At 32.6% G+C, this 12,878-nt stretch overlaps 1 protein-coding gene across 1 annotated transcript in view; it reads left to right on the top strand.

The window, feature by feature from the left end:
* Nucleotides 1-12,878, top strand: part of LOC126747431 (CCR4-NOT transcription complex subunit 1) — a 108,797-nt gene that overhangs the window by 68,900 nt on the left and 27,019 nt on the right. Inside the window, exons 17-19 of the mRNA XM_050456068.1 lie at nt 410-1,059; nt 5,888-6,309; nt 9,958-10,585. Coding sequence (XP_050312025.1) covers nt 410-1,059; nt 5,888-6,309; nt 9,958-10,585 — 1,700 coding nt within the window. The remainder of the gene's footprint in view (nt 1-409; nt 1,060-5,887; nt 6,310-9,957; nt 10,586-12,878) is intronic.

The following is a 12,878-nucleotide window of genomic DNA, read 5'->3' as shown; positions in this document are numbered from 1 at the left end:
CTTCTCTAACAAGGACAGGTGATAATCCTACATCAGCTCTACCCCCCTTTTTTGGTGATAAAATGTACAAAGACGATGGACATGCATGTTTTTTAAGACATATTTTTCATGCTTCAGGGGCCTTGAAGACTCCCTGGAAAAATTCCCAGGAAACTTAAAAAGTTAATGCAAAAGCTTGGAAAACATGAGAACTTACTCCAAACACCTGAAATAAATTTTAAAAAAATATTTCTAAGATATGGAGAACACGTTAAATGTGAGTAATCCGTTTACCTTACATTCCAATACATTTGACACCCGTGACTTGGACTTTAATTTACTACTGCCTAATTTAACCCGGACTCTTTGAGAAAAAAAAAATTGGGTCCGTTCCTTCGAGCACCCTTTTAACGTTGAAATTATTATTAAGGCTGGATTTCGATGCGTACAGGGGCTACTGCGACGCCCTCTCGACCAACTACCACCTGGAGCGCATGCCCGAGCCGATCCGCCTCAAAATGGGCGGCCTCACGCCCGCCCAAATGGCCGTCTACGAGGAATTCGCGCGCAACATCCCGGGGTTTGTGCGCAACGACCGCGACACCTCGGCCATGATGGCGCAGACCGCGTCGATGAGCGGCGCGGCGGCCGCCGCTTTGGACCCAGTCGCGGCAGCCGCCCTTCCGCACGTGCAACCGCCCATCGCGGCCGCCTCCGTTTCCGCCACCGCCGCCGCCGCCCCCTCCTTCCCGCCCATCACGGCGCAGTCCGTCCTCGCAAACGACGAGATCTCGTTAGTGTTCGACAAGTGTATCGGGGAGGTGGAGCAGTTCGCGCAGCTGACGAGCGCGCAGGCGCAGTACAGTCACATGAACGCGGCGATGCTGCGTATCCGCGAGTGTTTCCTGCACCTGATGCGCAACCGGGCCGAGGTTGCGCAGCAGGTCAGTCCGCCGCAGATGTTGGTGCAGAAGTGCGTCGAGGCGCTGCAAGATTGTCTGGTCGGGGGCACCGGGGACGGCGATTCGGTGGTTTTGCGGTTCAAGGAGGTGATTGTGAAGATTTTGAAGACCGTGCAGGGTGAGTCCTTTTATTTGTTTCACATTTTGCAAATTTTATTTATTTTTTCTTGCATTATTTGGGACAAGACGACTTGTCGCGTAACTTTGGTCCTCTTGCTTCGATTTTCTCTATTTTTGTTTTAAAAGATACCTGGAAGTGTTTTAAACGTTTCGCTGAAGGAATGAAGAAAATCCGTCCAGTAGAAGAGTTTTTATCCCAATTTTTGAAAAATAATTTTTTTCAATCAAGATTTGGGACAATTTTAGGTGACTTGGTTTCTGTTGCTCCAAATTACTTTAGTTTCTATATTAAAAGATAGTCGGAACCTTTTTTAATGTTTTATTAATAGAATGAAGTAAATCCATATGTTAAAAGAATTTTTATTGAAAGTTCTGAATCTATGGCTTTTTGCAAATTTTAGGACAATTCGGGGTAACTTGGGTCATAACTTTATTTCTACTGTCTAGATTAACTTTATTTTTATTTTAAAGGACACTTGGATCTCTTCTTAACGTTTTATACAAAAAATGAAGTAAATCCATACAGTAGCAGAATTTTTATTGAAATTTTTGGATCTTGGATTTTTTGCATACCAAGTTCCAAGTCCCAAATTTTGAGATAACTTGCCTCATAACTTAGTTTTTACTACTCAGAATTACTTTATTTTTATTTTAAAAGATACTTGGAACGTTTCTTAATGTTTTATAGAAAAAATGAAATGAATCCATAAAGTAGAAAAAATTTTATTTAAATTTTAGAATCTAGGGTTTTTTGTCAAATTTTGGGACAATTCGGGGTAACTTGGGTCATAACTTTATTTCTACTGTCTAGATTTACTTTATTTTTATTTTAAAGGACACTTGGATCTCTTTTTAACGTTTTATACAAAAAATGAACTAAATCCATAGAGTAGAGGAATTTTTATTGAAATTTTTGGATCTTGGGTTTTTTGCAAACCAAGTTCCAAGTCCCAAACTTTGAGATAACTTGCCTCATAACTTAGTTTTTACTACTCAGAATTACTTTATTTTTATTTTAAAAGATATTTGGAACGTTTCTTAATGTTATATAGAAAAAATGAAACGAATCCATAAAGTAGAAGAATTTTTGTTTAAATTTTAGAATCTAGGGTTTATTGCCAAATTTGGGACAATTTTGGGTAACTTGACTTGTAACGTTGTTTCTATTGCTTCAGCTATCTTCGTTTTTGTTTTAAAAGGTACTCGGCATAATTCTTAATGTTTCACTGCAGGAATAAAGAAAATCCACCCAGCAGAAGAATTTTTATTTACATTTTTGAAAACACGCCTTTTTTTGCAGAATTTGGACCAATTTTAGATAACTTGTCTCGTAACTTTCTTTCCATCTCTTCGATTCTCTTAATTTTTGTTTCAAAAGATACTTGGAACCCTTCTTAACGTTTAACTACACGAATAAATAAAATCCATGCAGCAGAACAGTTTTAATTTAAATTTTTAAAAAATCACTTTTTTTAACAAGATTTGGGACAATTTTAGGTAATTTGACTCTCAACTTGGTTTCTGTTGCTCCGAGTTACTTCAGTTTCTCTATTAAAAAATAGTCGGAACCTTTCCTAATGTTTTATTGAGATCTTCTATTATCTATATGAATCCATATAATAGAAGAATTTTTATTGAAAGTTTTGAATCTATGCCTTTTTGCAAATTTTAGGACAATTCGGGGTAACTTGGGTCATAACTTTGTTTCTACGGTCTAGATTTACTTTATTTTTATTTTAAAGGATACTTGGATCTCTTCTTAACGTTTTATAGAAAAAATGAAGTAAATCCATACAGTAGAAGAATTTTCATTGAAATTTTTGGATCTTGGTTTTTTTGCAAACCAAGTTCCAAGTCCCAAGTGTTGAGATAACTTGCCTCATAACTTAGTTTTGTACTACTCAGAATTACTTTATTTTTATTTCAAAAGATACTTGGAACGTTTCTTAATGTTTTATAGAAAAAATGAAACGAATTCATAAAGTAGAAGAATTTTTATTTAAATTTTAGAATCTAGGGTTTATTGCCAAATTTGGGGTAACTTGGCTTGTAGCGTTGTTTCTATTGCTTCAATTGTCTTCATTTTTTGTTTTAAAAGGTACTCGGAATCATTCTTCATGTTTCACTGCAGGAATTAGAAAAAATCGATGCAGGAGAAGAATTTTTATTTACATTTTTGAAAAGTCTCAATTTTTTACAAGATTTAGGTCAATTCTAGGTAACTTAGTTTATAACTTTGTTTCTATTGCTTCGATTGTCTTCATTTTTGTTTTAAAAGATACGTGTACGTATTCTGAACGTTTACCTTAAATCCATGCAATAGAAAAAAATTATGTAAATTCTTCAGACTTTCACCCTTTTTCTGCAAGATTTGGGTTAATTTTAGGTAACTTTGGCTCGTAACTTTTTTCCTATTACATCGAATGTATTCCTTTTTATTTTAGAAGATACTCGGCAGTCTTCTAAATGTTTCACTGCAGGAATGAAGAAAATCAATGCAGCAAAAGAATTTTTATTTAAATTTATGAAAACGCCTTTTTTGCAGAATTTGGACCAATTTTAGATGACTTGTCTCGTAACTTTCTTTCCATCTCTTCGATTCTCTTAATTTTTGTTTCAAAAGATACTTGGAACTCTTCTTAACGTTTAACTACTCGAATAAATAAAATCCATGCAGCAGAACAATTTTTATTTAAATTTTTGAAAAATCACCATTTTTTTACAAGATTTGGGTCATTCTAGGTAACTTTGTTTATAACCTTGTTTCTATTGCTTTGATTTTTTTAATTTTAGTTTTATAATATAACTGGAATCCTTCTGAATGTTTCACTGAAAGAATGAAGAAAATCCATGCAGCAGATGAATTTTTATTTAAATTTTTGAAAAGTCGCAATTTTTTTGAGTTAAGATTTGAGTCAATTCTAGGTAACTTAGTTTATAACTTTGTTTTTATTGCTTCGATTGTCTTCACTTTTGTTTTAAAAGATACGTGGAAGTATTCTGAACGTTTTACTGTAGAAATAAGGAAAATCCATGTAATAGAAAAAAATTATGTCAATTCTTCAGGCATCACCCTTTTTTTTGCTACATTTGTTACAATTTTTGGTAACTTGGCTCATAACTTTATTTCTATTGCTTCAATTTTCTTCATTTTTGTTTTAAAAGAATCTTGAATCTCTTCCTAACGTTTTACTGCAGGAATGAGGAAAATCCGTGCAGTAGAAGAATTTTTATGTCAATTTTTGAAAAATCGTCTTTTTTTTTGCAAGATTTGAGTAAGTTGGTCCATAACTCTGTTTCTATTGCATCGATTTTCTTTGTTTTTGTTTTAAAAGATACTCAGAATCATTCTTTACGTTTTGCCGCAGGAATGAAGAAAATCCACGTAACAGAAGATTTTTTATGATTTCATTTTTTGCAAGATGCATAATTTTGTTTTAACAGTTTTTTTCTTGCAATAGCTTCACTTGAATATAAATTAATTTATTGATTTTATGGAAGATTACTTCATTTGACTAAATTTATTTGTATTAAGGTCCTTTAGGAGGGTTTTTCCTTTTGTGAGAAAATTCGTCCAGTAGAAAGTAAAAGTCTTTAATTCTTCTTTATTAATTAATTATTAATAAAGCCCTAATTTTTTCGTTATTAAGTACACAGAATATTTCTTTAAATTCCATTAAATACTTTTACTCCATTATTCCATTGGAATATTCCTTAAAGCAGTTTTGGAGCAAAATCGAATTTTTTATTTAAAAAAATGCCTTGACCTGGTAATTCCTTGATAACCCTCCCATCAACCAATTTGGACAATTTTAGGTAGCTTGGTTTCTATTGCTTCGATTTTTTTCATTTTTGTTTTAAAATAATCTTAAATCCATTGCCAACGTTTCACTGCAGGAATGAAGAAAATCCGTGCAGCAGAAGAATTTTTATGTCAAATTTTGAAAAATCATCCGTTTTTTGCAAGATTTGGATAAGTTTGCTCATAACTTTAGATCTATCGCTTCAATTTTCTTTATTTTTGTTTTAAAAGACACTAAGAATCGTTCTTAGCGTCTTGCTGTAGGAATGAAGAAAATCCGTGCAGTAGAAGAATGTTTAGTACAATATTTGAAAAATCACTTTTTTTGCAAGATTTGTCACAATTTTTGGTACCTTAGCTCATAACTTTGCCTCTATTGCTTCGATTTTTTTCATGTTTGTTTTAAAATAATCTTGAATTTCTTTTTAACGTTTCACTGCAGAAATGAAGAGAATCCGTGCAATAGAAGAATTTTTATTCAACTTTTGAAAAATCACCCATTTTTTGCCTAACTTTGTTTTAACAATTATTCTCTCGCAATATCTTCGCTTTTAATACGAACCAATTTATTAATTTTATGAACCTGCTTGGACTAGATTAATTTGTCTTAGCGTACTTTAGAAGAGTTTCTGCCTTTTTTAATAGAAATTCATCCAGTAGATGGTAAATTTCTTTATTTCTCCTCTCTTAATGCTAATAAAGCCCTAATTTTTCCTTTACCAAATACACACTAAAGATTCATTCTCCATTATTCCATTGGAATATTCCTAACAGCGACTTTGGAACATAACTTAATTTCTCTTTAAGAAATGCCTTTCTCCCTCGTAATTCCTTGATAAAGGTAATTTTTATTTATTCATGTAAACAGAACCTTTCCTCAGCTGACAGTGAAGCTTTAAAATCGACGAATATCCAGACGTCCTTTGTAATTTATCCTATATCCTTACTACAAGTGCATCAAATCATCCCTTGTTCTCCCATTATTCCATAAATTTATTGTAATTTGAACTATTTCTCCCATTAGCAATTATCAACCAGCAATGGGTGAGCAAACTCGTAACCCGCTACCTGACCGAGTGCCGGGACGAGCAACGTTACAACCTGGAAGCGGTCGACACCCTGATCAAGACCGGTTTGGTCAACATGCCGCAGTACGACGTCAGTTTGGCCCAATGTCTCGAAAACGGCCTGAACTACTTGGGGATCAGTTTCGCGATGCAACTGGTCGATCTTTACTTGATCAACGACCGATCCGGACAATTCGTCAACGAGAACGACCTGTGCAACACGGTCGACGTCCTGGCTAAGATCCAGACGCACACCAGGCCGCCGCCGGAAGGTCTGAACAGCATGATCGACCTGCTCAGGCAGAACCAGGAGAATTCGATGTTTTTGGATCGGATGCCTGCCGGACCCACGGTTCATATTCATACTGGCATTTTGCAGGTAAGACGGAGGTGTGGGTAATTTGGTTCATAACTTTGTTTCTGCTGCTCCGATTTACTTTATTTTGGCTTCAATAGATGCTCGAAATTTTTCTTAACGTTCTATAGAAGAAATGAAGTAAATCCATATAGTAGAAGAGTTTTTATGCCTTTTTTTGAAAATTAAGTTTCATTGCAAGGTTTCAGACAATTTGGGGTAACTTGGTTGATAACTTTGTTTCTGTTGCTCAGATTTACTTTGTTTTTGTTTTAATATATGCTCGGAATTTTTCTTAACGTTTTGTAGAAAGAATGAAGTAAATCCATGCAGTAGAAGAGTTTTTATGCCTCTTTTTGAAAATTAAGTTTTATTGCAAGATTTTGGACAATTTGGCGTAACTTGGTTGATAACTTTGTTTCTGCTGCTCAGATTTACTTTATTTTTGTTTTAATGAATGCTCGGAATTTTTCTTAACGTTTTAAAGAAAGAACGAAGTAAATCTATGCAGTAAAATAGTTTTTATGCCTCTTTTTGAAAATTAAGTTTTGTTGCAAGGTTTCGGACAATTTGGGGTAACTTGGTTGATAACTTTGTTTCTGCTGCTCAGATTTACTTAATTTTTGTTTTAAAAGATGCTCGGAACTTTTCTTAACGCTTTATAGAAAGAATGAAGTAAATCCATGCAGTAGAAGAGTTTTTATGCCTCTTTTTGAAAATTAAGTTTTATTGCAAGATTTTGGACAATTTGGCGTAACTTGGTTAATAACTTTGTTTCTGCTGCTCAGATTTACTTTGTTTTTGTTTTAGTAGATGCTCGGAATTTTTCTTAACGTTTTATAGAAGAAATGAAGTAAATATATGCAGTAGAAGAGTTTTTATGCCTCTTTTTGAAAATTAAGTTTAGTTGCATGGTTTTGGGCAATTTGGGGTAACCTGGTTGATAACATTGTTTCTGCTGCTCAGATTTACTTAATTTTTGTTTTAAAAAAAGCTCGGAACTTTTCTTAACGTTTTATAGAAAGAATGAAGTAAATCCATGCAGTAGAAGAGTTTTTATGCCTCTTTTTGAAAAATTAAGTTTCATTGCAAGGTTTCAGACAATTTGGGGTAACTTGGTTGATAACTTTGTTTCTGCTGCTCAGATTTACTTTATTTTTGTTTTAACATATGCTCTGAATTTTTTTAACGTTTTATAGAGAGAATGAAGTAAATCCATGCAGTAGAAGAGTTTTTATGCCTCTTTTTGAAAATTAAGTTTCATTGCAAGGTTTCAGACAATTTGGGGTAACTTGGTTAATAACTTTGTTTCTGCTGCTCAGATTTACTTTATTTTTGTTTTAATATATGCTCTGAATTTTTCTTAACGTTTTATAGAAAGAATGAAGTAAATATATGCAGTAGAAGAGTTTTTATGCCTCTTTTTGAAAATTAAGTTTCGTTGCAAGGTTTCAGACAATTTGGGGTAACCTGGTTCATAACTTTGTTTCTACTACTAATATTTACTTCAGTTCTCTTTTAGAAGATACCTGGATCCCCTTTTAACGTTTCACTAAAATGATGAAGTAAATCCATACAGTAGAAGAATTTTGAACGTAATTTTTAGATCTTGGGGTTTTTGTAATACTTGGGACAATTTAGGGTAACATGGCTCATAACTTTGTTTCTTTTGCTCAGATTTACTTTATTTTTATTTTGAAAGTTGCCTGGATCTCTTCTTAACGCTTTGTAGAAAAGATGAAACAAATCCATGCCGTAGAAAAAATTTTATTGAAATTTTTGTATCCTGGATCTTGTTTTTTTTTACAAAATTTGGGACAATTTGTGATAACTTAGTTTCTACTGCTCAGATTTACTTAATTTTTTCTCTAAAAGATACTTGCAACCCTTCTTAACGTTTTGTTAAAGAATGTAACAAAATCCTTGCAGTCAATTTTTTTTTTAATTGAAATTTTTAAAATCAGATATTTTTTTTTGTAAAATTTTAGACAGCTTTGGGTAACTTGGTACATAACTCGGTTTCTACTGCTTCGATTTGCTTCATTTTTGTTTTAAAAGATGATTGGAAACCATGTTAACGTTTTCTTAAAGGAATCAAGAAAATCCATGCAGTAGAATTTTTGTTATTATGAATTTTGAAAATCAGATTGTTTCTTTTTTGTTAAACTTTAGACATTATTTAGTAACTGAGTTATAACTCGGTTTCCACTGCTTAGAAGTATTTAATTTTTGCTTTCAAAGATGCTTGAAAACCCTGTTAAAGTTTTCTTATAGGAATCAACAAAATCCATGTGGTAGAACTTTTGTTATTGACATTTTGAAAATCAGATGGTTTCTTTTGTCAAATTTTAGGCCTCGTTTGGTAACCTGCTTCATAACTCGGTTTCTACTGCTTCGATTTGCTTCATTTTTGTTTTGAAACATGCTTGGAAACTTTGTTAACGTTTTGCTGGAGGAATTCGCACAATTCATGCAGTAGAATTTTCTTTATTGAAATTTTGAAAATAAGGTTTTGGAAAATTTTAGGCAGTTTTGGGTAACTGGGTTCATAACTCGGTTTCCACTGCTTAGATTTACTTAATTTTTGTTTTAAAAGATGCTTGGAAACCTTGTCAACGTTTTGTTAAAGAAATCAATAAAATCCATGCAAAAGGATAATTTTTATTCAAGTTTTTGGAAAATTGGGTTTTCTTGCATAATTTATAATTTGAGGTAACTTGGCTCATAACTCGGTTTCTATTGCTCCGATTGGCTTCCTTTTTGTTTTAAAAGATACTCGGAGTTATTGTTAACATTTTATTACAAAAATTAAGAAAATCCATGCAGTATAATTTTTTTTTATTAAAATTTTTGAAAATAAAGTTTTTTTTTTCTATAATTGGGGACTGTGTTAAGTAACTTGGTTCATAATTCGGGTTCTACTGCTTCAATTTACTTCTTTTTTACTTTAGTAGATACTTGGAATCTTGCCTATTATTTTCTTAAAAGAATCATGCCTATTATTTTTTTGAAGAAAATCCATGAACAAGAAGAGTTTTTATTAAAATTTTTGAAATATTGGGTGTTCTTGTATAATTTATAATTTGCGGTAAGTTGGGTCATAACTCGGAGTCATTTTTAACCTTTTATTAAAGAAATGAAGAAAATCCATGAAAAAGGAGAATTTTTCTTCTAAATTTTGAAAAATTAGGTTTTCTTGCATAATTTATAGTTTGAGGTAACTTATCTAAGGTCATAATTTGGTTTCTAGTGGTTCGATTTGCTTCATTTTTGTTTGAAAAGATGCTTGGTAACCTTCTTAACGTTTTGTTAAAGAATTCAACAAAACCCATGCAGTAGAATTTTTTAAATTGAATTTTTGAAAATCATGTTTTTTTTTCAAATAAAATGTTTACATAGTTTTGGGTAACATGGTTCATAACTCGGCTTTTATTGCTTCGATTTGCTTCATTATTATTTTAAAAGATGCTTAGAGATTTTCTTAAGGTTTTTTTAAACAATTCAACAAAATTCATGCACAGTACAATTTTTTCGTTGAATTTCTGAAAGTTAAGTTTTTTTTGTAATTTTTGGTAAGTTGATTGATAACTCGGCTTCTACTGCTTCGATTTACTTCATTTTTGTTTTAAAAGATGCTAGGAAACCTTCTTAACCGTTTTTTTGATCTTCCAGGTGCGCTCATTGACCTACGAAGACCCACCGGGCCTGGTCGAAAAAACCGACTACCTCCTACGCGAGTGGATCTCCATCCACAACTCACAACAGGGCCGAGACTCTACGAAATCCTTCAGCATGTTCGTGCACCAGCTGAACCTCCACGGCATCTTCAAAACCGACGATCTGATCTCCCGCTTCTTCCGACTGAGCACCCAATTGTGCGTCGAGAACGTTTATCGTGCCCTCGCCGACAAATCGAACCCGAACAGCGGATTGTTGAGGTCGAAGTGTTACCACACCCTGGACGCGTTCGTGCGTTTGATCGCACTTTTGGTGAAACATTCGGGAGATTCGAGTAACACGACGACGAAGGTGCAACTGTTGAACAAAGTGTTGGGCATCGTGGCCGGTTGTCTGCTACAGGACCACGACAATCGCGGCACCGAGTTCCATCAGATGCCGTACCAGAGGATCTTCACGATGTTGTTCTTGGAGTTGAATGCTCCTGAGCCGGTCCTGGAGGCGATCAATTTCCATGTGTTGAACGCGTACTGTCACACGTTTCACATTTTGAGGCCGTCCAAGTTTGCCGCCGGGTTTTGTTACGCCTGGCTCGAGCTGATCTCGCATAGGGTGTTTATCGGTGAGTGTACCTTATGCGGCAGAAATTCGCTCGTATCTTTGTTTTTAGTGCTTGGATTTGCTTTATTTTTATTTTTATTGATGCTCGGAGTTGTTCTTAACGTTTTAGTAAAAAAATGAACAAAATCCGTGCAGTAGAATTCTTTATATTAGAATTTTTGGATATTAAGTGTTTTTTTTTTAATATAATTTGGAACAGTTTTGGGTAACTTAGTTCATAACTTGATTTCTACTGATTCGATTTGCTTCATTTTTGTTTTAAAAGATGCTCGGTGTTGTTGTTAACGTTTTAGTAAAGAAATAAATAAGATCCGTAAAGTACAATTCTTTATATTGACAATGTTGGATGTCAAGTGTTTGTTTTTATATAATTTGGAACAGTTTTGGGCAACTTAGTTCGTAACTCGATTTCTACTGGTTCGATTTGCTTCATTTTTGTTTTAAAAGATGCTCGGAGTTGTTTTTAACGTTTTAGTAAAGAAATGAACAAAATCCATGCAGTAGAATTTTTTTTATTCAAATTTTTGAGAGCCAGTTTTTCTTTGTAATGTTTTCTTTGAGTCATATCTGTGTTTCTTTTGCCTCATTTGCTTCATTCTTGTTTTATGAATTGAATAACGTTTTGTTCTGAATGAATTTAAAAAATCTCCATACAAAAGAAGAGTTTTTATTCAGGGTTTTAAAAAATTGGATTTTCTGGCAAAATTCATAATTTGAGGTAACTTGACTCATAACATGGTTTCTGCTTTACCGATTTGCTTGGTTTTTATTTTAAAATATACTTGAAAACCTTCTTAACGTTTTAATAGATAAATATTAAAAAATTATACAGTAGATTTTTTTTAATTCAAATTTTTAAAAATTAATTTTTGTTCTCCTTATGGATTTAAGTAAGTTTTGAGTGATTTGCTTCATAACATTGTTTCGTCTGTTTCGATTTGTTTCATTTTTATTTTAAAAGATACTTGGAATCTTTTCTAATGTTCTGTTAAAGGAATTTTAAAAATCTATGCAAAAGGACAATTATTATTGAAATTTTTGAAAAATTCGGTTTTCTTGCATTAATCATAAATTAAGGTAACGTGGCTCATAATTCGACTTCTATTGCTACGATTTGCTTCATTTTTATTTTAAAGGATACTCGGAGTCAATCTTAACGTTTTAGTGAAGAAATGAACAAAATCCATGCCAAAGGAGAATATTCATTGAAATTTTTGAAAAATTTAATTCTCTAGCAAAATTTATAATTTGGGATAACATGACTTATAACTCGGTTTTTATTGCTCCGATATAGTTCATTTTTGTTCTACAAGATACTTGGAACTCTTCTTAACGTTTTAGTAAAGAAATGAAGAAAATCCGTGAAGTGTTTTTTTTTAATTGAAGATTTTGAAAATAAGTTTTTTTTTAATGCGAGCAATATTTGGGGAATTTGGCTCCTAGCTCCCTTTCTACTGATTCGATTTGCTTCATTTTTGTTTTAAAAGATCCTTGAAATATTTCCTATTATTTTGTTGAAGGAATTAATAAAATTCATGCACAAGGAGAGTTTTTATTCAGTTTTGAGGAATTAGATTTTATTGAATAATTCATAATTTGAGGTGACTTGACTCATAACTCGGTTTCTATTGTTTCAATTTGCTTAATTTTTGTTTTAGAATATACTTGGAATCGGTCTTAACGTTTTAGTAAAGAAATTAAAGAGATGCATGCAGTAGAACTTTTTATGTTGAAATTTTTAAAAATCATTTTTTTTATTTTGAGTTTTGGGTAATTTGGCGTGTAATTTCTATCTCAAATTCTACTGCTTTGATTCGTTTCATTTTTATTTTAAAAAATACTTGAAATCTTTCGTAATGTTTTGTTGAAAGAATTAATAAAATCCATGCAACAGATTTTTTTTATTCATAATTTTGAAAATCGCTTTTTTTGGTATAATTTGGGACAGTTTTAGGTAACTTGGTTGATTTTTACTGGTTCGATTTGCTTCATTTTTGTTTTAAAAGATGCTCGGATTTGTTCTTAACGTTTTACTAAAGAAATGAACAAGATCCGTAAAGTAGAATTCTTTATATTGACATTTTTGGAAATCAAGTGTTTTTTTTGTATAATTTGGAACAGTTTTGGGCAACTTAGTACATAACTTGATTTCTACTTGTTCGATTTTTTTCATTTTTGTTTTAAAAGATGGTCGGGATTGTTGTTAACGTTTTAGTAAAGAAATGAACAAAATCCGTACAGTAGAATTCTTTATATTGACATTTTTCGAAATAATATGTTTTTTTTTTTTGTAT

This window comes from Anthonomus grandis, chromosome 19 (genome assembly GCF_022605725.1).
Source record: "Anthonomus grandis grandis chromosome 19, icAntGran1.3, whole genome shotgun sequence".
In the NCBI taxonomy this organism is placed as follows: Eukaryota; Metazoa; Arthropoda; class Insecta; order Coleoptera; family Curculionidae; genus Anthonomus; species Anthonomus grandis.
The sequence above is the reverse complement of the archived record's forward strand: the minus strand, read 5'-3'. Positions and strand labels throughout refer to the sequence as shown.